The sequence below is a fragment of the Porcisia hertigi genome, chromosome 36, assembly GCF_017918235.1.
Source record: "Porcisia hertigi strain C119 chromosome 36, whole genome shotgun sequence".
Classification (NCBI taxonomy): domain Eukaryota; phylum Euglenozoa; class Kinetoplastea; order Trypanosomatida; family Trypanosomatidae; genus Porcisia; species Porcisia hertigi.
In genome coordinates this window covers 301,413-325,396 of record NC_090595.1, presented here as the reverse complement: position 1 = coordinate 325,396, position 23,984 = coordinate 301,413, and the positions used below count along the sequence as shown (strand labels likewise).

General features: G+C 57.0%; 7 protein-coding genes across 7 annotated transcripts; all 7 read right to left on the bottom strand.

Annotated features, from left to right (window-relative positions):
- Window positions 1-39: 39 nt before the first annotated feature.
- Window positions 40-939, bottom strand: JKF63_00076 (uncharacterized protein; the record flags this gene model as incomplete). Its single annotated transcript, XM_067896129.1, has 1 exon — window positions 40-939. The coding sequence occupies one exon, from the start codon at window positions 937-939 to the stop codon at window positions 40-42; it is 900 nt and encodes a 299-aa protein (XP_067752286.1).
- Window positions 940-2,011: 1,072 nt separating this feature from the next.
- JKF63_00075 (uncharacterized protein) lies at window positions 2,012-3,391 on the bottom strand (the record flags this gene model as incomplete). The annotated part of the gene is made up of 1 exon (XM_067896128.1): window positions 2,012-3,391. One exon carries the CDS (start codon window positions 3,389-3,391, stop codon window positions 2,012-2,014), a length of 1,380 nt encoding a protein of 459 aa, XP_067752285.1.
- Window positions 3,392-4,276: 885 nt separating this feature from the next.
- JKF63_00074 (uncharacterized protein) lies at window positions 4,277-5,959 on the bottom strand (the record flags this gene model as incomplete). The annotated part of the gene is made up of 1 exon (XM_067896127.1): window positions 4,277-5,959. One exon carries the CDS (start codon window positions 5,957-5,959, stop codon window positions 4,277-4,279), a length of 1,683 nt encoding a protein of 560 aa, XP_067752284.1.
- A 711-nt stretch (window positions 5,960-6,670) lies between these two features.
- Window positions 6,671-8,685, bottom strand: JKF63_00073 (uncharacterized protein; the record flags this gene model as incomplete). Its single annotated transcript, XM_067896126.1, has 2 exons — window positions 6,671-7,184; window positions 7,322-8,685. 2 exons carry the CDS (start codon window positions 8,683-8,685, stop codon window positions 6,671-6,673), a joined length of 1,878 nt encoding a protein of 625 aa, XP_067752283.1.
- A 1,940-nt stretch (window positions 8,686-10,625) lies between these two features.
- Window positions 10,626-13,847, bottom strand: JKF63_00072 (uncharacterized protein; the record flags this gene model as incomplete). The annotated part of the gene is made up of 1 exon (XM_067896125.1): window positions 10,626-13,847. The coding sequence occupies one exon, from the start codon at window positions 13,845-13,847 to the stop codon at window positions 10,626-10,628; it is 3,222 nt and encodes a 1,073-aa protein (XP_067752282.1).
- Window positions 13,848-15,947: 2,100 nt separating this feature from the next.
- JKF63_00071 (uncharacterized protein) lies at window positions 15,948-17,252 on the bottom strand (the record flags this gene model as incomplete). Its single annotated transcript, XM_067896124.1, has 1 exon — window positions 15,948-17,252. The coding sequence occupies one exon, from the start codon at window positions 17,250-17,252 to the stop codon at window positions 15,948-15,950; it is 1,305 nt and encodes a 434-aa protein (XP_067752281.1).
- A 1,585-nt stretch (window positions 17,253-18,837) lies between these two features.
- JKF63_00070 (uncharacterized protein) lies at window positions 18,838-22,104 on the bottom strand (the record flags this gene model as incomplete). The annotated part of the gene is made up of 1 exon (XM_067896123.1): window positions 18,838-22,104. One exon carries the CDS (start codon window positions 22,102-22,104, stop codon window positions 18,838-18,840), a length of 3,267 nt encoding a protein of 1,088 aa, XP_067752280.1.
- Window positions 22,105-23,984: the final 1,880 nt, after the last annotated feature.

Sequence of the window (23,984 nt, the reverse complement as noted above, 5' to 3'; positions counted from 1 at the left end):
ATTCCCCACCCCCACGCGCTCCGACTTCCCGTAAGCCGCTTACTTGCCTTCGCCGCTAATGGCAGCCATTCGGGCGGCCCTTTGACGCGCTTTCTCCTCCTTCACCTTGTTGCTATCGGCTAGTACGCGATCCGCTAGTGCATCGTACTCCTTCGACACAGCCTCCAACAGCCACTCAATACCCGTCACCAAGGCCGGGTCGTCTTGAATGGAACAAGTCGCCAGCACTCGATGCGCCGCACCAGAGTCCCCCAGAGCTTCCTCGAGAAATCCCTCGGGGACCACTTGTACTCCGCGGCTCTCTGACAAATCCGTCTTGTTTGCGAGCACCAACAGGGGCTTCCCTTTGACGTATGGGTGCTGGAGCGTCTCATGCAGCACCTGGAGCGACTCGGCCACACGATCCTCAGTGGCGGCAGAGTCGATGACGTAGATAATGCCGTGGCAGTCGTGGTAGTAGTGTACCCAAATGCCACGAAAGTTAGCGGCCCCACCGAGGTCGAAGATGCACAAATTATAGTCGTCTAGCGGGAACTTAATCGGGGTAAAGCCAACGGTCGGGACGTACTGCTTGTCTGCCTCGCCGCTCTCTAGCACGGAGAGGGCGCAGGTCTTGCCCGCCTGGTCGAGGCCAAATGTAGCTAGCGTAACATGCCTCTTCTCCACAGAGGTTGATGCTGAGGCCGGAGCCGCCGCTTTAGAGTCCCCGTTGCATCTGGCCTTCGGCGATGAGGCTCCGACGCCGTTGTCAAAATGGATCTGTGTGGGATCGTAGGAGCCCTTGTTCTTCTCCGACTCCTCCACCTCCTTGAGAAGAGTGCGTAGGTACGCAAAGGGGTTCTCGGGACGGCTCAGCAACACCTTGGTCGCCATGAGCTCAAACAGGTGGTGGATATTGTGCTGCTTGGCATAGGCGATGCACGCGTCGTCTTTCGACATGATGGCTAAAGTGTGCGTCTGAACAAAGGGGTGGAGATGGGGGTACAATTTTTCATGTGTTCCGGAATCGTTAGAAGCAGCGAGGCGCGGTGGTGGTGGTACGCAGAGAAGACCACGCGACGTATGAAAAGTACCACTTCACAAAAGTATATGCGTGTGTGCGTGTGTGTGCGTGTGTGTGTGTGTCTATAGGCACCATCCACCAACCTGTGTGGAGGTGACAAAATGCAGAACTCTCTATCGTGGGTCGGTTGAGCTACTGACGGAGCATGCAGCCTCTCCAAATCGGCTGCATAGTTTTCATTGCACGCACAAACACGTGTGCAGATCGGATAAAGACAAGCTCACTCGCCCATGTCCAGGCGCAGCAACAGTGTTTAAGAAGAATACAATCGTAAAGGGGTGGGAGGGGGGTAGAGGCGAGTGCAATTGGAATCGGTCCGAGTAGGGGACGAAAGGAGCGTGGGAAGGAATAGACGCACAGACAGCACACAGACACTCACACAAGCGAGCATAGAGCAAGCCCGCCCACAAGACACGCACACACGTACAGAAGCGATTTCATGGAAGTCCGCAGCATCGGACAACACGTCTCCGCTTCAGCTGTGCGACGCGGGGATCGAGGGAGGGGAGGAGGGGGGGAGGGTATACCACATCTCGCCCTGTTACTCGTTGGGCAAATGACCCCCTCTTGAAATGACAGACAAAGTCGTGGTGAGCTCTTCGTGGGTACTGCAACGCTAAACGAGCAGGACCGCGACAGTGCGCATGGATGTCTTTGGATTTTTGCACCGCTGTCCTCCACCCTCCCCCTTTGTGGTAGACTGCACTATGCGCTATCCCACAGAACGTCACTGTCAAATGTGAGGGAGGGCAATGAAGGGAGGGGAGGAGGCTACGAGTGGAACGGATTGAGTATTAAGCTGTGACACAAGTTCGTGTCTGTCAGTGTGGCGTGCTGTATGTGTGCACGATTATATTGTCTTCGCTTTTTCTGCGCTCATAAAGGCACGCAGTCACAAACACGTGCGCCCGTCAACGTACCTGGAATACGACGTGTGGAGAGCACTTCCTACCCGGCGGTGGTCACGGGTTGCTGCTTCTGCTCTGGAAAGGGCGTCACTCGTTTCTCTTGTTCATCCTTGACGGCTCGTTTAGCTGTCTTGAGGCATTCCAGCAGCTCATATGACGCCACAGAGGGATCGTAGCCCCGTTGGCAGGTCTTGTCGTTCAGCATCAGCTCGAAAAGCTTCGCCACCAACGCGCGTGTTCCGTCCGTCTGAAAGCTCTGGTCTTCGCGCCACTTCACGTAGTACTTTGATAGAATCGGCATAGCCCGGTACTCGAGCAGCTCTAGCGGACTGGCGTGCGCTGGCACCACATCTGTCAAAAACTTCAGGAGGTCGCTCGTCGCCTCGTAGAACTCAGGAAAGGCATCCAGTAGACCCATCGCGACACCCAAAAAATCAGCGTCCTCTAGCCGTGCGTTTATCGACTCCCTGCCAACAGCTTGCTGGGGCAGGCGCTGAGCGTCGTGGAGGACGCGGAGATGCTGCGGAATGCCCTTGTAGCGGGCGATGTTGAGATTGTTCACCACCGCCTCCACGCCATCAGCGTCGATAAACTCCTTGCCACCCTCCTTGGGATAGTGGCGCATAATGGAGGAGAGTAGCAGCGTGGGGAAGCGTGTCTCAGTCGGGTCGCCGCTGCTCCGCTTGTACGCGTCCACTAAGGTCTTCATGCCGTTACTTTGCAAGATGCACCGCTCCACCGTGCCATCGACAGCTTGGGTGAATGAAAATAAAGTTAGCGACCGCATCGCCATCACACTCGAGTAGGGGTTCTTGCTGTGCCGATAAGCCTGAAAAACCAACTCGACGCCATCCCTCTCCTTCACGAAGTACTCCGTCAGCGACGGGTAGGCGGCGATGAGGTTGATCAGCTGCAAGAACCGATCGGGTTGAAAAAAAATGTGCTTGCGCTGGGAACGGCTTCCCGTTCCGGTGAAGTCCTCCACACCAAAGTCCAGCAGCTCCTTGCCGCCCGCTGCGAGGAAGTCCACTTCCGACAGAATTGGGGGGTCCAAGGACAAGTCCATGTGATCAATGATCACGCGCGCCAGATAGCCGTCGGCGAGCTCGTTGTCTGCCCTGAGCGCTGCTAGAAGAAATCGCATCTGCTTTGGGAACTCCAACGGGCCGAAGAGCATGTCCGGTGGGAGCTCCAAGGACATCGACTCTGGATCCACATCGTGCACCTCCACCCACTCCATTGTCTTGAGCAACGGCCGCCGAATCTTTGTTACGATGGCACTGGCGGCATCCTCGAAGGGCTCGCCGTTGTACATATAAAGAGCGGCGCAGATGGAGCTGACAGCCCACGGCCAATACCGATGAAACCGTTCTCGTGATTTCCCCTGTGTGAACCACTGAGGGGCTCCTCGTCGCATCATCTTTCCGTGGGACGACTAACACAGCTCCGGTGATCTCAAAAAAAGAACGCACTGCGGCCTATGGCACAGCAAAACAGAGGAAATGCGCAGCAGCAGAGCAGAGCTTCACCGAAGCTTGTGTCTGGCCACGTACTGCAGTTTGCACAACCTCAAACTTCCCTGAACTAAAACCTCCAGCTAGGCTCAATTCGAGTGGAGAGAGAAAAAAACCTCCGTGTCCTCACTGAGAAACGGGCCTGGGGTATGCCGCCGGTGCACAGTGGCCGCTTCTGATGCAAGGGAGGGGAGAGAGAAGCCAAGGCGGAAAAAGATGGGAACACATTGTCTATTGAACTAGGCGGTACTGCAGCAGCGACCTATTCATGTACAGAGAGCCTCACTCAACGCAGCGCTACATCCACCCTCCCCTCTCCCTCCCGAAGGGGCCGAACGCGATGCATCCCTCGCTGCGGTCGAAAACATGGGGCGTACACCTACAGTTTTGCGCATGCATACCTTCTTTTGACTATTCGACTACAAAGCGGCAACACTTTTGGCGCAGCCATGGTCCGCTTTACGTCTGTGTTTTTTTCTTCTTCGGTTTAATTGGAATGTTGCATGCATGCGTGCGAGGTCAAGGGAGTGTAAGAGAGGTCCGACAACAGACCAGGGGTAGACGACTAGTGTAATGCACAAAACAAGTGAGCCATACACCTGCAGTGAGAAGGGAGGATTGAGGGCGGGAGGGGTGGGGGAGGGGCTGCCGTCTCACGCATCCGTAGCCACAATGGCATGCGAGGAAGGCGCACATACACGCAGAAGAGCACACCCGAAAAGCAGGAGAGCAGCAGCAGTCCTCCCACCCACCTTCCCCCCTTCCTCACGCTTCACCAACTGCTCCACTGCTCAGTCCAAAAGTGGTGCGATGAGGCCCTCGAAAACTTCCTCCTGAACTACCATGTAGCCGCGCTCGGTGTGGAGAATAGCATCGACCTCCCCCGCATCCGCCAGGTATGCTGTCACAGCCTTCTGCTGCTCTGTCGACATGTTGCGGAGCAGCACGACATCATGCCTAAACACTACACGACGACACTCGCTCTCCCACATGCGCATTTGGTCACAAAAAGACTGGGGAACCACGAGTGTAGCCACCGCATCGGCGGAGGTGGTAGTCCCACACATACCCACCGCACCCGCGCACCGAGGTGACGTCGAAGAGCCAAAGGCAGAGGAAGTCCCGTCCACTGACAACGGCGGCGTCGCGGTGCCACAATTCTCCTCCCGCTCCCTGTACCGGCGCCGCATGCAGGGGTGCGCTCGAAGGGAAAGAAAACGTAGCACCTGCGTGGCAGTAATGCCCTTGCGCATAGCAGCAGCGAAGCTGTCCCGCGTCACACGGTAGCAGTGGAGATTCTCGCTCACGAGATCCTCCAGCTCCGCGAACTGGTTTAAAATGTTGAGTAGATCAGAGTCGCTGGTGTAGGCGTAGAGTCGGAAATTCGTTTCAGTAATGATCGTGTCAGTGTCCTCCCGCCGCATGTCGCCCACGTCAGTCCCGCTGGGGCCGACACCGCCGCGCAAGAGGTGGTGGTCAAAAGTAAGAGAGAGCGGCGCACTGGCGTTCCAGTGAATGGCGTGCAAGAAATCGGGACTTACAACAAAGCATTTGCGGTCGTCGCTGAGGATGGGGTATACTAGCCCGATCTCCGACAGTCGGGCGAGAAGGTGGTGGGCCGTGACATCCTGCTCCTTCTCCGGGAAGGCGAACATGTACTGCGCTGTGTCCAACACCGACAGCACCGCGAGTAGCTGCCAGAGAAGCGGCTTCGTGACGCTGCCGGTGTTGCCACTGCATCCCGCAGCAACGCGGGAAAGAAGCAATACACGCTCCAGAGCCGCATTTACCAACACCCACCACCGCTGCTGCAGTGAAACCATACAGAAATGAAGTCCTTCCGGTGTGATCTCCTTCTTCCCAGTCGCGGTCATAGATGGATTGTGCGGAACAAGGCGAGCCAGCTGGAGCACCGCACGCAGCTCTGCTTGCCGCCCACCGAGGGCATCCGTTGACCCGTCAAGCGCGCACGTCGTTGCAGTGCGGAGAAAGCGCTTGCTTGCTGCCAAAGCTCGTTCCAGGGAGACAGGGTGCAGTGGATAGCCCTCTCCGGGTACCCTAGAGTCGCGCGGTCCACAAATATGGAACCGCGGCTGACCACGCACCTGTGCGAGCAGCGCACGCGCCTTCAAGTCGTGCGGTGGCGCCCATGCAGCCTCCAAGACCACCCGCACTTGCCTCCAGAACTGTGCGCTCGCAGTACCTTCATCGAGGGTGCTAGACTGCGGCGGTGGGTAAAGGTGTTCAAATAGATCAGACAAAGAGCGCACAGCCAGCAACTCACTCAGGTGGTCCTGTCGAGAGGTGCCACGGAACGCGTCCACAGCCCGGCGCCCCGCCTGCAGTTCCGCTACAACGTGCTCGTATACGAGTAGCAGCAGTGCGGGACATTCGGCGCACAGTGCCTCGCGGGTTGGATAGGCGCAGATGACTTCTATAAACGACACATCCACCGCCGACGTGCTCGAGGACATGCCGCTGCCGATATCCGCAGGAGCTGATGCACGTTTTTGTCACAAAGGCAATGTGAGAACCCCCTATGAACGAGCGCGGCTACAATGTGGCGAGACCGTCTCAAACGCCTCTGTTTTCACACGTCACTGACTGTGTGTGTGGGTGTGTGTGGGTGTGTGTGGGTGTGTGTGGGTGTGTGTGTGTGTGTGTGTGTGTGGGTGTGTGTGTGTGTGTGTGTGTGTGGGTGTGTGTGTGTGGGTGTGTGGGTGTGGGTGTGTGGGTGTGGGTGTGGGTGTGGGTCAGTTCGTCTAGTGCAGCATTGAAAAAAGAGGATATCGCATAGAGCAGACGAAAGGGATTGAAAAACATGCGAGAAAATGTGCAGCATTGATCATACGGTGGCGGATAAAGGCGAGACGCCAAAACCCCAACACAAGCGAAGCAGCACTAGTGCAAGAACGCGTGGGGTGGAAATAGACCGTTGTGGACACACACACACACACGCAGTACCGGCTTCTCACCCTTCTCGGTGAAAGCTTCCGCCTTACCCCCCCCCACCCCACACACACACACGACAGTGGTGGCCGCTGACTGTTACTATTCATGTGGAGCTCAGTGGCCTCGCCTTACCACGTGGAGCTGGACCTCAGCACCACGTCACCTCTCTTTAAACCGCAAGCGTGTTATTGGAGGGGGGGGGCATCCGAATACTCGTCACAGACGCCCGTCTTTTAACGGACGGGTGCGTGTTCTTGTTTCTTGACGATGTCGCTTGCCCTGATCATGGTGCTACAGTACCTACGCGCGCTTGCGCCGCCAACCACCTCGACACTCGCCACCGCGTGATTTCCTTCACTGTCGGTAGTAATGGTGACCCCCCCTCCCCCCCCCCCCCCCCCACACACACACACAAGAACGGGTGCAACTTGCACACACGGAAAGGGAGTCACCTCATCACGGCCCGTGGACAACCAACGCAGCGAACCCTCCCGAATGACCAAAAAGCAGAAGTAGACCTTGAAGGCGACGCGTGTGAACCGAGTAACGCCGTCTCTTTCTACGCGCACCCACCCTGCCAGTGTGTGTGTGTGTGTCCCGTGTGGCTGCCACAGAGGCCACTCTCCACTTTGCGTATCCTCCCCAAGGCACTCTCCCCCTTCCGTGACAGTGCAGCGCGAGCAAGTACCACGGGGCTGCATAGCTCTCGCATCACCAACGGCGTCCCACGGAGGTATTGAAACGTACGTGTGGAGAAGAGTGGCCCATGTGTTCTCATCGTCAACATCGATACATTGCATGTGGTCAGGTGGCCGAGTGCAGTCGGTGGCCACTAGTGGCGGGACAAGACCCCGCTGCCTTATGGGCCAGAACACACGTCAAACTCCGACTCTCCTGTTCTTCTTCCCTGGGGGGGAACAGCTGGACTGAAAAGACCACTGCGGAATACGTGCCGAGGAAAACCGATAAGAGTAGGGTAGCACCCCAGTCCTGTGTCATGAGACCCAGCTGAGCTCTTCCGCCACACAGCCGGGTGGCCGTTGTTTTGAGGAGGAGAACGCGCGCTTAGCAGCGATGTGAGCAATTTGCGCGCTTCCCCTTGGTGATCCTGTGACGATTGCGGGGTTGGTTTTGAGGGCGAGTGCATGCCGTGGCCATGGAATCTTGTGAAAGGTGCTGGAGCCTCAGCAGACGCCGTGAGGGCTCGGTGGTCGACCTCCTGGCGCACCGAGGATGACACCGAGGCTGTCGAAGACCGGGACGCTCTATTGTCTTCGCTGCATCGGGTAGAAGACACCGACAGAGGCTTGGGCGCTGGCCGTGTCGGCTGCTCCTGTCGAACAGAAGAAGATATATGCAGCCGTGTGCTGCTGGGAGAAAGCGGGGAAGTCGCCGAGCTACGCGCGTGAGGTGCCGATTGTGTCGAAGAGCGAAAGTTTGAGCTGGAACGACCGCAAAAGCAGCGTTGCTGCGAAGGGCCTCGCCTGACCCTCCAGGCAGGGTTGCTAGAAGACCGTACTCGCAGTGATTCATTGCCGATGCGATGCTTCTCTGCGCCACGCGCGTGTGCGGGGTGCAGCTGATCCAGTTCCGCCTCCGTCTCCCGCAGGCGGTGGCGCAGGAGGAAATTCTTCTCCTTTTCCCGGGCCAACTCCAGCCGCGCCACGTTGCGCTCCTGCAAGACTGCCTCGTATGAAAGGCTGGCACCTCCAACCGCCACCGAAGAGACTTGACTACCCACCGCCAGTGCAAGAGAGCCACCTGCACTACCCTGGGCGAGGGAGCGGTAAACCGTATTGAGCTCGTCCTCGAGCACAATGCAAGACTCCTTCAAGCGCTGCGCTTGGCGGCGCCAGAACAGCATGCCCTCCCTGTCATTCGCCGATCCCGCCGGTTGAGCCGAGTTCGCAGCGGAACCTTTTCCCAGCTCACCCGCTGGTGCAGGACACAATGACAGCTGCAGAGAGGCATCGCCGTGGGCGGTGGCCCCTTGCGAAGCGCATGCGGAAACCGCCGTGGGCGGCAAAGGAGATGGTGAACCGAAGACCAACGACCCCTCCAGCGGGTATCGTCTCGAGGACCTGCTGGGGGATGGTGTCAGCGACGCACGACAGTCTCTTAGTGGCGAAATAGACTCCGTGTGCCGTGGGGGATATTCAAGAATAAAGCCAGCATCACCCGCCGCACTAGACGGCAGTGTCCACTGACGAGCAAAGCGTAGAGCCGGCGGCGGCTTGTCTCGCCCCATTCGGCGGCGGGGCGGGGCGCGTCGTGAGGAAACCGGCTGGTCAAGGTGGAGGGCTCTGCAAGGATAAGGAGAGGGGAAAGAGAATGTGTGTGTGTGTGAGGGGGGAGGGGGTTGAGTTGACTGTTTTATCAATTGTGCGTGTGTGTCGATGTGCGGAAACACAGAATTATGTGCGCATACGCCACATCTGGTGAGAGAAGAAACAAAAAGAAATCTATGTTCTACCAATGTAAGAACCTGGAGGAAGCAGGGCGCAAAGAAGTGTGCACACCCCCTAGTCGATTTATTGTTGGTGCGAGCAGAGAGGCGCAAGGAGCAGGAGAGGGACAAGAATAACGCGAAAAGAACCAAAGAGAAAAGAATGGCGAATGAAGGAGACGGGTGGAGACCGGGGGGGAGCACAGCCCTGCCCATTAACTCCTTGTGTATTCCCTAGGCGTGTGAGTATGTCTCTAGGTGTTTGTGTAAGTTTAAATTGCAGATTTTGGATCAGTCGGGGAGATGATGAGCGTGTATGTGACACTGCCGGTAGCTCCCCAAGGGGGTACACGTAAGGCAACAGCTCTGCATGTGCCTCCCAAGGGAGCCGATTAGGGTGCAAAGCATAAAAGAGGAGGAGGAGGGGTGTGGAAACGTAGAGGGCTGAAGGTAAACAATAAACTGCGTAGCATCAAAAGATTTTTTTAAAAGGTGGCTCGAAACAAGCAGAACATCTACACGTGGCCAAGGCCGCCGACGACACTCGGACCCGCACAAACCCATCCAGGCGATGGTGTGCCCCTCTGGTCGAATGCTCTTCCGAGTACACAAACGGTCGCCCACCCGCGTAAGGGGGCAAAAGGGGGACCACTCGAGTCGTTCTTGGAATTTCTGCCGTTACGTTGTGAGCTGAGGGAAACGCGACCGCTCTTTCACACGTCAGTGTGACGCTACGCACATGTGAAGCGGCCGTACGCCTAACAACCGGGGACATGGGCGGCCAAAAGTGAGAGACGAAAGATGAACATGACCGCTTGGGTAAACACAGCATCGAGCTACACCGTACCACCGCCCTCACGAGCCCTAGGACTCCGGAGAAAGCCACCGCAACCTGCACAACATGTGAAGCGGCTCGACATGGTATGCCCGCTCCCTCCCCCCTTCCTCTTTTTTTTGGGGGGGGAGCGACTACCCCTCTGGGTTTTTTTTAGGCAGCCACAAATGAGGCCCTTTCCAAAGCTCTGCAAACCGCTAGCGATGATTCCAGCGTCCATTTCTCTCTACACACCAATATATATGTGCGCCTGAGAATGAACACTACAGCAGAGCAAAAAGCAGCAGCCGGGAGGGGGGGGAGAAGCTTGCCAAATGAAGAGTCCCTCGTGAAGGGGAGAGGAGAAAGTGCTCATCCGTGTTACAAATCCAAACACCTGTGCAAGAGGCACCGGTTTCGAGGCACACTGGATAGAGAACACAAGCTGTAGTGGGTGAGCCTTTGTTGAGAGAGAAGACTCCTCACCGACACCCTGCCCCCTCCCCCACGCCCGGGACCGCAGTCCCTGTCGTTTCAAACCCATGTGTGAACGATTTTCCTGTTTTTTTTCTGGCACCCTACCTTCTCTCTCCCAGCGTGGGTGGGAGTCCGTGATCGTTGTAAAGGTTGTTCTCATCGCACCCCGGATTGTGATCACCCCGAGCCCCCCCCCCCCGTTTTTTTTTCTAGAGTAAAACGGTAATTAAAAAAACTCGAAGGATTTACAACGAGAACAGGGGAGGGGAAAACGGCAAGCGGCACAGTTCTGGTCGAAATGAGGCATCGCACCCACAAGCGATGCCACCACACGCCGCATACCATCAAGGGAGGAGCAGTACATGCAGTCTCTCTCTTTTCTGTCGGCATCGCCTTCGACTACGTCTCTTCCCCACAGGCCCGCTTTTCTCCACGGGGATCTGCTCAATGATCACCATGAAAACATCCGCATGTCGCGCCCATTCAGCTGGCAGCGCACCTCCCCCGGCTCTGCAGCCGTGTCTGACCGTGGCAGACCGGATGTGGGGCGCTGGCCGCTTCCCCGTGCTAGTTGGCAATCCGACAAGTCGATCCGATCCAACACGTCGTGATACATGGCAGCGCGCAGCTCCTCAGGCGCGTCGACAACGTCCACCAACACCGAGTCCCTGTTCTCTGTCAAGACCGCCACGACGGACGTTGTGGCGGTGCCAAGTGCGCCACAACCCAGGGAGACCACAGTATGGTCATCGCCGTCGCCGCACACCCTGTCCATCTCGACGATGCGTTCGATCTGTGGGACCACAAAGAACTCGGCTGTTGTCCTCGCTGCCGCGGTGCCCTCATCCTTCACCTCTCCAAAGAGATGAGGCACACCTTCCGCGACTGACTCCAGTTCCAAATACATCCACACCGCTGGCAGCACCTGTGGCTCGCCCAAGAAAGACTCGGACAAGAGGTACGAGCGGCGTGCCGAACGCATACCACCATCCTCTACCCCGAAAGGCGCCGGTGCCTCCTCCTGGCCCACGAGCGTCAACTTCAGCCCCCACGGAAAATCAGTGGAAGCTGCATCACTGGTGGAAACACTTGTGCGTGGCTGATGCAGCCCTATCCACAGTCGCGCGGGGCAGCGCCGCCCTGCGGGGTCTACCCGCGCAGGGCTTTCCTGAACCCGTACGCGAACCAGCTGCGCTGGAATCCCTGGGCGATGACCGAAAAACACGATCGGAACACGAAGGTCGTGGTAACGGCGGCAATCAAAGCACACGTGGCAGCTGTCGAAGTAGGGCAACACTTCTTTGGCATAATTAAGCCATATACACGAGCCGCCGTGATCTGCAGCGACAGTGAACTGCGAGGACCGCCTTGCCGACCGCCCCTCTGCAGCAGCAACCCAATTGTTGGTCTCTCCCCGCGGGGGGGTATCGCGACCGGTACCGCCGGCGACGCCGGGATCGCGACCAAAGGACGAGCCTATCGGACCGCCCAGACGTTGCATGTGCTGTCGCGTCCAGTTGCGTACAAGAACTATCGGTTCACCTTCCTCGTTATCGGCCACAGCCAGTACGCGGTACGAAGTACCGGGACGCAGCCCAAGACGCAGGTAGGCCGAATGCGCCTTCGATTTTCCTATCGGTTTCGGGGAGGTGTCGTCTAGGGCAGACTCTGGAAACGTGGAGAGTAGTACTACTCCTGCACCGCGTGCGTTGGTGTTGAGAACTGCCTCCATCTCCTCCAGCGCGGCAACACTGGACTTGTGCCACCAGTCCCAATACTCGACGGGTCCACCCGTAAAGTGGCCCACGACGGTCTCTGCCGTCAGGCTGGAGAGGGAGCGGTAGCCACGCAGAACCTTGGCAAGCGCCTTCTCGCAAATTGAAGGCCAGAGGTCGTACACAGGCGTGCTGCGGCATCCATACAGGGCAACGGATCCGTCCTGCTTCACGACGCACGGCAGAAACGAGTCGACCGTGACGCACATCCACCAGCCACGAACACACAACCAAACTGAGTAGAGGCCGTTGTCCTCGTCCTCGGCTGTTGTGCTGGCGAGCACGCTAGTCACGGCACCAGTAGCCTCGGCAAGTGCGGCGAAGGCGGCAGCAACACCAAAGTCGCCCAGTGGGCCGCAGTCTAGCATGTTTGGATCGATGCAGGCGCTCGTCGACAGTTCTGCTCTTCTACCAGGGGGCAGGATGGCACTACGAGGTCGCCACTGCACCACCAAAGGAGAAGCACGCTCTGGATCGTAGCCGCCGTACTGGGAAACGTCGTCCAAGGCAAGAGTCTCCAGCACAGGTAGGAACACAGCATCGATATAGGGCAAGCCGCGGAGGCGACACAGCGCTGCCACTTCAGATGGAGTGCGGAGTCCTTGGCTCGCGGCCAGCGTTGCCACCTCCTCTGCCATTCGCCGGAGAAGCCGATCCGCGTCGCGGGCCCTATCCTCTTGTCCCATTTCACCGGACTGCATGTCGTCCCTTATGTGATGCGGCTCCAGTGGTAAGGCGTCGAGAGCGGTCGATATCCCAGGAAACTTGTGCATCGGACCCGTCCAGGGCGGAGCCGTTTCGGTGGTGGTAAAGTCCTGTGATGGCGGCGGCGGACTCAGGATGACGGGCCGTGGCCGACGACGAGTGTCAGCGCTGATGATTTCTCCTCTGCGATCAACCTCGCCTTTGCCATTTGAAGAGGTGTCGACTGGGAGTATGTGTCCCTCTCCAGGCTGCCCCCGTGATGCATCAAGGGGAGCAGTAACCTCACAGTTCTCCCGCGTTGCCGCACTCGGGCCGCACGGTGTGTTGGCCGACACAATGGTTGGCGCGGACGTGTCCACCCCAGTGTGCCTGCCCTCCCTTGGGGCTTGTGTAACGCCAGCGACCACCCGCTTCGATGCAAAGGGTGTGGTGTGCGAGTTACCGACAACGCGCACAGCGGCAGGTTCGTGTAGACGTTTCCCTTTCCCGCCGCGCGGCGGAGTCCCCGGGGGCCACGCAGGTGGGATGTCATCGAGAACAGGAATATCATACCGGCGTAGTAGTTCAAGGCAAGCGGGGTCGGTTGCGCGCAGCTGGAGCGCCCTCAACTCCGCAAACGCCTTCTCACACCGCAAAAGCAGGTGACGCGCAGACTCGTAGAGGCAGACGGGAACCGTCAGCGATGATGATCCGGCGCTGTTGTTGCCTGGCGACTGAGCGAGGAGTGCCCGAAGTACATTGCGCAACTGCTTGCATTCCGCCTGAACGACCCGTCGCTCCTGCTCTGCCGTGACGCGCAGCGATTGTTCACGCTGCAGTGATGCTTGAGCAGCGTTCAGTGACGTGGCATTATCAACACGTTCTCGAGTGAAAGGAGCTTCGAGAGCGGTCACCTCTTTTTTTCGCTGCGGTAGCTTTGCCTGAGGATGCGCACTTGGCATGTTGCGACTCGCGTCCTCGCACTCGAGGCTGCAGCACCCCGGGGTGGACGACGGCGGCGGCGGCGACACTGAAGTTTGTACCAGAGGTGGGGACGAAATCGACCTCAGCGAGGGTATGGCATCCTCCCTCAAGATGTTGCAGTCCGCCGCGGAGCTGTGCGACACCAGTGGAGAGCCTGGCGGGGTAAACGAGCGCGGGTGGCTGTGTACCGATCTAGTTGGTGTCCAATACTGCACACCTGGACGACGCATGAGCGATCTATGCACCAAAAAAAAAAGCACCAACGCAGACGTAGACTAGAACAGTTTAGACGTGTGAGGCTTTGCAAATGGGGGGGGGGGGTGAATACCGTCAGATATTTTCCCAGAATGAAGCACAATGTATCGTCTCTATGCGTGAGAGGCTATATCCTCAAAATGATCCCAGTGTGCATCAATGCACCGCCTTTGATGTACGCGAGTGTGTGTGATGGGGGAGAATATGCGATGTGAGTGAAAAAAATATATAAGGATGGTACGTAAGACAGAATGGAGAAGGGGGGTGGGGATAGGGGCGGTCGACATGGCACTTGGCGTGTCACTCTAGCATCACACAATGCCTTGAGGACTCGCCCCACTGAAACGCAAACCCACAGGAACCCCAGGGTGATGATACAATGCCGACCTATGGTCTTCTCACTCTCCCTCCTCCTCCCCCCCCCTCTTTTGCCGACGCCTTTGATTGTGTTGTTGCGTGGAGAATGTCACCTCAAAATTGGAGAGGACCCACGCGCACAGCAACAGAAGAGGAACGCGTGACTACACATCGATGTTTGTCGGTGGTGTACCCAGAGGGGGGGAGAAAGAGAGAAAGACAATGGTACCTCTAATGCAGGTTTGAGTACGGATTACTCAATTACGCAAGGAGAAGCATCCGGTGAAACAGGGGAGAACAAGAGAAAAAAGATGGGCAGGCAAAGGAGACGAGAACAGGGGGGTGTCAAGAGGGCGTTGGATTCTCGTTGAGAGAACGATGATTGAGCTTCTCTCTTGTTTGCGCCCACGTGTATGCTGGTCAACCCCCCCCCCTGCCTCCCTTGTTGGCTGCCCACGCACTCACAGAGAGCTCACAGTCCTCCCCCCGTGCCCGTCATGAGTGACAAGTAGCGCCGCTTTTGCCAGAGCGTCTACAAAGCGCTGGTATACGCACGCGCCGGTGCACTGTGAATGGCGGTGTCGACAAAAACAACACAGGTGAGGATTCGTAAGCAGGCCACCCACAACCCCTCCATTTCCAATCTCTTCGCTCAGTGAAGCAACGCCTGTGGCGCCGAGCTGGCACAACGCTCCCATCGCCTTTTGACACTCGGGACCCAGACACACCCTCGACATCTGAAGTCGAGCTTTTCTCCTTTCCCTCAACTCCTTTGTGTCAAACAGTGTGGCATGCAGATTTTTTATTAAAAAAAGACGGTCCCTGGACAACTTCATCTTTTCCACTGCAGAAGCCTTTTCTATGATACAGGTGGAGAGGCTACCTCACTCTTGGCTGGCACTAACCTCCAAGTTGGTGGGTACCACACACACACACACACACACACGCACAAAACCGACAAACACGTACACTACCTCAGTCGGACGAATGATGAAACTCAAACCAGAGCGTGCACATGACAGTCAACCCCAGCACATCCTATAATACATCAGGAAGAATCAAGTTAGCGTGAAGAAGAAAGATGCCTTGTGCGTGTCCCCCCCCCCTCCCCTTCAGCAGATGGAAGGAAAAATGAGCGGCAGCGAATTATTGAGGCACTTCATTGGCTTTGTGTGTGGGGGGAGGGGGGCGTGTGAAGGGCAAACGGGGGTACGCGCTGAAGTCTAACGAAAGAGGCAGAAAAAAATCAAACAGAACGGGAAGATCCGATAGCGGCTGAGCGGAGAAACGCTTAAACAGACGCGTGTAGACCCTAGAACGAGGAAGGAGACAAGGGTCTTGAGCCGACAAGCAACAAAAAAGAAATGAAAAACAAAACCAGGGAAGGACACCGAAGGCACGTTTAGAGATGTGCCAGCGTTTGCACCATCATCATCTGCGCGTGCGTGCGTGTGTGTGTGTGTGTGTCACCAGCGGCGCAACAATCGATATGTAGCTTCGCAGACCTTGCCAGAGAAAGGTGCACAAGTTAAATTGAAAAGGTAAACGCAAGAAGCGCTTTCCATACGCAGCGATGCGCATCTCTTTTGTTTTCCAGTGAAGTACTCGGCTCTATTCCATTGACGATAAGCGCGACCGACTGACTGTCACAAAAAAGCCCAAGCGTGTGGGTAAAAAATAGAAATACAAACGAGGGCAATTTTTTTCTTCACGGTGCGCTAATCCTCACCGTCGTCGTCGTCGTACTCCACTGTCTGCCAACGGCCGCGGCGGCTCGCTGGGGGCGCCGTCTCCTTTGGGATAGCCGCTACTGATGAGGAGCTTTGGGGTGATGACAGCGCCATGGCCGCAGTGTTCCCGAATTTGGTGTCAGCAGAAGCACCAACGCTCGCAGCAGAGGTGTCGGGAGAGGTCGTAAAGGGGAAGCTGCGCAAGCCATTAGTGCCGCTCCAGCGCTTTGGGGCCTCTTCCGACTCGGCGCGCATGCCGTACATGCTCTCCAGCAAGTCATCTGAGACTGCGGAAGGGCGCAAAGGGCGTCGTAGTTGCATCTGGCGGAGCATGGAGGCAATCGTTTCGGGCCCGTCGGTGCGCTCAGCGACGCCACTCCTGTTGATGTGTTTGGCCTCTGCGCTATGAGAAGGCGGTAGTGGCGCTGTTGCAGCGATGATATCCGTCAGCGCTGCCCGCTCGTTCTCAGAGTTGCGCCGCGCCGCCACGGTCTCTAACGGAGCAGCGTCGCCGTTCGTGCTCGGTACCTTGTTCAACGCGGGAGGAGGATCCAAGATGCTTGATGGGACGTCCATCCAGCGGTGATACTTGTCGTAGTACACAGATTGCAGCTCCTGCACCCGAGTCAGAAACTCATCCCGTGCCCGGGCGACTAGCTCATCGCGCTCTTGTTCTGCCGGGGTGCGCAAGAACACATCTCTGACACCTGCCAACGACAATGGCTCCGTGGCGGGTGCAACCGACAGCACCGCCGGCGCTGGCGTCTGAGCATCCTCGTCGTCATCGCTCCCAGAGTCACCCAACGTCGACGGCAACGACTTGCGCACCAGAGCGTATATAGCACCGATGCCCTTGGGAAGAGAGTTGGGTGTCACACTATCGGGCTCGCCAGCGGCTCTGGCAGTCGCGGAGCTAGCCGACTTTGTGTTGGCCAAAGCCGCTGAGGTCTCAGTTGGGAGTCGCGAAAGCGACCTTTTCGCTCGGCGACAACGCCGGCTCTCCTGCAGCTGCCATTGCACATAGCGTGCCCTCTCCCTGCAGACTGACGCCGAGAAGTGGTGTGTGTCTACCTGGCGCACAAAAATGCGCTCCTCTGGAGTTTGAGGGGCTCGGAGTGCCTGCTGCACGGCCTGGGCAACCAACTCCCACGAGCATTGTGCCTCAGCTGACAAGTTCACTCCGGTGGACAGCAGCTCCTCAGCGGACACTTCCAGCGGCGCATGAAAGCGAGCTGCCAAGATGAGAATGAGGTGATCAATGTATGTGCTAAAGGAATCGCTGTCAGTCGACATCGTCACTCCGCTTAGTCTTGATGTAAATGAAACAGAAAAAAATCTGTGGAATGGGGCTAAGCGCGTTGTTGAACAAAAAAAAAGCGGATGTGTGAAACAGTTGATCTGTGTGTGTGTGTGTGTGTGTGCACGTGGGAGGGGGGGGGAGGGGGTCGAGAAATGCGCGAGAGAAAAAAAAGAATAGAGAATCAAAAAGGCGATGCGAGAGAGAGAGAGAGAGGGGGAGGAGGATCGGCCGCGCAGTCAAGGGTGCGCGGCTTTAAGGTATCTAACCTGTCGGGGATACTAAAGGGGAGTCGAGGAGCGGGTGTGAGTAACCCAAGACGTCATTAAGCGTGGGATGCCCAACATTGAGCGTCGCGGGCCTCGAGTCAGAGAACGCAACGCAAAATGAAGGACAGAACCCATCATGACACATTGCCGACTTCGTAGCCCACTACTCCTCTATTTTCTGTCCAGAATCGCAAACAAAAACAAAAAAAGACGCACAAACCAGAAAGAGGGTCTTTGCCGCAACTCCCTGGATCAAAACGGTACTCACGTACAAAGGAAAAAAAAAACGGCGGTGTATTTTTGAAAGGAAGTGGGGGGAGGGGGACGTAGGGAGGGGAGGGGGAAGGGGAGGGAAGAAAATGAGGGAGAGGGCAAAAGCCATCCACTTTCCTTTTGTCCCCTGTTCTAGAATGCTCTCCACGTTGTCGGTATAAAGCACCGACACGGTGACACACACGCACACATACACAGAGAGAGGATCGCGACGCCAAAAACCGCTGGAACGGAAACGACGAAACAAAGCCAATGTGTCGAGATGAAAAATAAAAATTGTACAGAACGCAAATCCGCCTCCCTCGAAAAATATAATGCTCGCCCACGCGCTGAACAAAAGAGTCGCATTCACCAAAGGGGGAGGGGAGGGGAAAGGGGAAAGAGCAAAACCACACACACACACACACACACGCGCGCGCCGGCTAAACTGTAACACGAAAAAAAAAGTGGACAAAAAGCGACGGAAGGGTGGAAGTAGAGTGATGAGGTATTCGTAGTAAAGGAGGAGGAGCGAGCAATGAACTGACACAGGGCCGAAGGGGTTGCATATCGTAGACACACACACAGAACATCAGACAATCAAAGAAGTGCGAAAAATGAGCCAATACAGTGAGGCGGTGAGCAGAAAAAAGAAGGGAATGTCGGACAAAACCGACACCTTGTGTCTGAAAAAAAAAAACGCACACACACACGCGCGCGCGTGCGCGTGTTCGGGAGGCCGTGAGAACACCAACGAATAAAAATTGAGTGCCCAAAGGGAGCCGATTTTTTACACCGTCGAGCAGTAACCCTGCCAAACTTTGAAGACAAACGCACCCCAACCTGGAAAGGAACAATGGCGGTGGTGAGGCGGGACAGAATGAGCACACATACAAACACAGTCAGCGTCTTTCCCCTTTTTTTTTCACGCCGCTCTATAGCCACAAAAGACACAAGATGGCCAGTAGGCAAGACTAGGAGAGGCGCCCTTTTAGTCTGTCTCGCTCAGCACTTCTTGGCACAGTTGCTCAAGGGCGCGCTGGGCATCCTCGCCAAGCACTTATGTTCTACTGGTGGCCTTCCGCGTACCTTCTTCCAACGCTGTTGCAGTGTACTCCCGCAACGCCTGATAAGCGATGCAGATCGATTTGAACTGCCGCTCTGCGTGCTGCTGTTCGTTTGGGGTGGCAGTCACCCATTTGTCCGGGTGCCACCGAAGCGCCGCATTGCGGTACGCCTTGGCTATCACCCTTGGCTCTGGAAGGATACCGAGCTCACCACATGCCGATGGCTCGACGATGCTCAATCCGAGAAGGTTCAATTGCCCCACAATCTCACGCATCGCCGCCGACTGAATACCCTGCGCAGCCGTGTGAGGGGGCGACGAATAGGCGCTCTGACCGAAAGGCCCTGCCCCTTCTGAGGAGGGTGCACCTGAGGACGGCTTGGGCCCCTTTGAAGTCTCGCGTGCAGACTCCAGTGTGGTTTGAATAGCCTGGCGCTGCGCCAGTGCCTGCTGCAGTTGTGTCTTATGCCCCACGGTCGGCAACAGCTTGACCGCGCGCGTCAGATCAGCGACGGCGGCGTCCGCGTAGCGCTGCAGTCGCTGCTTCATCGCAGCCTTCCATTGAGCTGTATAGCGACTCGCCAAGATGACGCGCTGTCTATTGTACTCGTGTGCAAGCAAATACAGTTGTACTCGCCCACGCCTGGCGTACGCCGTGGCGTGCTGTGGATTGAACGACAAGGCAGAGCCTGCATCGTCAAGCGCGTCCTGCCATCGGCCTTCCTGCATGTACACTGCTGTCCGATTGCAGTACACTGCTGCCAGGAGCGCATTATTCAGGCGGTCTGTCTCGAGGCAACGCGTGTAAGCGGCTGCAGCAGCGTCCCAGTCACCGGCCTCGTACGCTGCGTTCCCGATGTCACGATATCGCACGAACTTCTCAATTGTATGGCGCAGCTCCGCAGTGCGACTGTCCTCCTTGAGTTGACACTGCTTGCCCCACGCTTCTATTTGCAAAAATGTGGCCTTCCCCCTGTCGGTGGAACCCCCCTCATACAGCCTCGTGGCGCAGTAGCGTACTTGCTCCTTCAGGAGGCGGTTTTGTGCGCGGCGCTTTTTCGAAGCCTCATCCAGGAGACCCAAACACCGATTGGTTGCGGCGGCATCGTGCATATCGTAAAAGATGGCTTTGACCAAAACCGGGTAAAGCTCCAGAGAATCGGGATAGGCACGGTGCAGAGCCTCGGCCTCGGCCAACGCCTTCTTTGGCTGAAGGTGAAGAAGCGCCTCGAGCCGGAGCGCCCTCCAGGAGACTGCTGTCGGTCCTGTGTAACAAGGCGACGCCAGCACTTTGTCCATCGCCTCTAACGCATCTCCCCACCGCTCATCGCGCAAATGTTTCCAGTAGACCTCCACCAGCCCCAGCGCCACCACCTCGGCCGTTATAGCTTGGCAGTCCCTCTGCGCCTTCGCAAAACGGCTGTCGCATCGGCATGAGGCCTCGACAGTCATAGGCGCGGTGCTTTCCACTATGCCAGATGCAATGGCACCATGGGTCTTGTCGTCAACCCCGCAAGCGGGCATGGAGCAGGAGGGGGGCATTCTGCCACCGATGGGCGTCAGCCTCTCAGACATGCCTTCCCTCTCACATGCCTGCTGGGCAAGCTGGTAGTACTTCTTTGCCTCCAACAGCCGGTACGCGGATGCGTAGGCCTTGGCAGCTCGCCAACACGCGTTTGTATGCCCTGGGTGGAGGTGCAGCAAGTAAAGGCAATCCGCCACCGCGGAGAGGTAGCGAAAGGTCAACAAGAACGCACACGCACGGTTGCTCCAAAGAGCTTCTTGAGTGGGGTCAAGCCGGATTGCCTTGGTATAGGCCTCGATTGCGCTCCCAAATTCCTCGCGCAGCAGAAACGTGTTGCCGACCTCCTTGAATCGAGCAATCACACCAGCGGATCCGACTGCATGGATATCGGCTTCGCTTGTGTTTGGGCTCAGCGGTGGGCTAGCGGAATTCGTCGCAGCCTGCCTGCGGGGGTCTGTCTCACGGCCGCAGGTGCACCCGCCGCCCTGCCTCGTCTCGCATGCGGCGGTGCATGTAGCGTTTGAGTCACTGGATTGGGTATTCCCCGGCCCTTCCAAACCAGAAATGCTCGCACTTCTCATGAAGCCTTCGTCCCGAGAACTGCAGCGCGGCGCCCTCCCCGCATTCTCGGTGGGCGCGGATAGGTTCGGCGTAGAGCAGAAGAGGTGCCCGGTTGCAGTGACTTCTTCGCCCGGGGGGCAGTGCTCCTCGTGGTGCGGAAAGAATGCTGAAGAGCTATTTTTCAGGGAGGCTGGGGAGGCCCGGAGAGAGTATCGATGCCTCACTGACCGTGGCGGTGGCAGCGAGGGTCTGGTGAGGTAGGGGGATCGAGGGACTGGTACGACAGGACTTGTGTCAGCGTCACTGCTGCCTGTCCCCTCGACGTCGCAGGAGTCACAAGGAAAAGTCCTCGTAGGGCGTGAAGCAGAAGCCTGTACACCTGCGGCAGCCCCAACAGAGGCACCAGCTGAGACTCCAGAGACGGTGCCGGGGCGCGCTCGGGAAGCGTCGCTGCTAGCTATTGCCGCTGGGTTCAATGTTGAGAATTGCGCGGTGCGCGCTGCTGACGGGCTCTGCGGTCTTTTCTTCTGAGTCACACTAGCCACCCGCCGAGTAAAAGTGGTGAGGCGTATGTGCGTCGCTGCAGGATTCCCTGCGCTGTTTGCTACTGGCGCCTGTGTGTGCTCAGATGGTCCTTCGCCCCGGTGTGAAGGGAGATGTGGTCGCAGCAACGGACGCGCAGAGACGGCGGGGCCAGCGGCATGGGTGGCTGACGAAGCAGAAGTGCACGGCGGCGTCGCGCTTACGCTGCGCGCTACTTTGAGTCTTCCTTTTTCGGTGGCTGCCAAGCCAGCGGGCACGGCCGCGAGGTTCTTCCCTCGAGCTTCACCCGAGCCGACATTTGAGTGAAAAGCAGTGGTATTGTCTACAAACACAGACGGCGCAGTGGCGGTGCGGCCAATGGGGGCGGAGGCGGATCGAATGGGATGCGACAGGCGAACGTGTGTGCGAGTTCTGCAGTGCGGCGAGGTTGACGAGACGCCGGCAGCCGATGTTCTTCGAGAGAGCGAGGCGCCATTTATTCCAGAGATGCACTCGATGTCCGTCAAGGATATGACAGCCGCAGCGCTCGGCAAAAGACCACCGGACTTTGCTCTTGTCTTGGAGGTCTTAGCAGGGACCAAGGAAGTCGACGGCCGAGTGAAGCGCGGGACAAGGCGAGTACCTGTTACCATGCCCAGCACACTGTTGCGGCGTGGTGTTGAGCTGTCGCGTGTAACGTCTGCGCTGCTCTCTCGCGTAAACCGTGAAAGTGAGCATGCAGCTGAAGCAGAAGAGTTGGTCACAAAGGCCGCCGCCGCCGCCGCTGGAGTACCAGGTTCATTTGCACGGCAGCCGCGGCCACAGTTACAGTCTCCTCCAGCATCTCCAAGAGGGGTGCCTACTGGAAGCGAAGAGACACTGGTGCGGTAAGCATCAATTGTATACCTACGATAAAGCATGACGGCCGCTAAACAGGAGAAAAAAACAAGAAGCGAAAGGATGAGGTGAGGAAGTCCTCCAGAGTGTAGCCATATGTACACGAAGCCAACTCTCTAAAAAAAAAAATTATGAGATGCGTGTCTACTCACGCCTGCCCACCCACACACACAAAAAAAAAGACCTCGGGTCACTTCCCTGTGGGTGTGGGTGCGGGTATTCCATGAGGCACAGTTTCGAAAGAATTGTAGTACAAAGAGGGGAGAGAGGAAGGGGGAGAGAGAGGGAGAGGGTGAAGGGGGGAGAGGGGGAAGGGCGGGCAGAAACAAGGTTGACCCAATCTGGTTAATGACTCCTCCCTCCTCTTCCTTCCCCTCTCTCTCTTTGTGGTGGTGGTGGAATAACTTCAAAGCCACAAGCGCCCAAGATAAGAGACGCACTGCTCCCGCGAAAAGAAGGGAGTCAAGAAGACGTCACACAAACAAACAAAAACTGGACAGATATAAGCTTGTGTAACGGCATGGGGGCGAAGTGGGGGAGAAAAGAGAGAGGCACAAACGAGAGGCGAGTGACGTAAGGACCAAACAGGAGTGCAGGGGTAAGAACGCAGCACGCAAGAAAAACGAGCAGGTGGTGCCCACTGCGGTCTTTCCTCAAGCGACGACTGCGACGGCTATGATTCCCCCACCCTTCAAGCGCAGCTGCAACGCAAGGTAACGAAAGTCGCGAGAGCGCAGCGGTGCCCCCTCCCCACCCCAGACATACCGGATGAGCGGTGCCTTCATCAGCACGCGCAAGCAACCCTCTGAAGCTGTAGAGAAGACCACTGCCACAAGACACTGTGGCACTGACCCCAAAAGAGACAACGCAGTCCTTTTCTACACCCTTAGTACTTGCGGGCTCGTGGCTGCTGTGGCTTGGACGATGGTTCCTCCTCGGTTTATGAAATATGTGGAATGCACTCAGTCTCTGGATGTGATCCGCCTCGCCAGCGAGCAGACAAGGCAAGGAAAACAGGACACAATACCGTTAGAAGCGATCGGTTGCAACGAGTGGGGAATAGGAGCCAATGATAGAATGATGACAGAGCGCAGCACCAAAACAAAGAAAAGAGGCAGTGTTCTGAAACGCCTTCACAAGCCTCTTCAGGAACTCGTGCATGCTTTATTAGCGCGTCGTCTGCCTCTCCCTCTCACTCTCATCCAAAAACAGAAAGGAGACAAAGAGGCAGCCAAACGCCCCGCCTGCATGGCGAGGGTCCCAGGCCACGGCAGGAAACCCCATCCTCACCGCATCACCCGCTCATCTCGAAAACGAAATGGAGCGAGAACCAAAAAAAAAGGCGGGGATATTGTACATTGGTGCACACCGCGCCAGGAAAAAAAAAAAGAAGATCAAATGCAGCAGACATGATCAGGAGACTTAGCCGGAATCGCACCTCATCTTTTGTCCTCCCATGTGTGGATGCCATTTTAGTCCCCTGTAGCAGATACCCTTTACTCTCATTCTTAGCGCACCACTCGCGCCTACTTCAACTACGAGCGTGACCCCGTCCACGCAAGACCTCCTCCGTCCTCTCTCTCTCACCATACTGCTGGTGCTACGAAAAAGAGAGGCAAGCAAAATAAATCAAGGC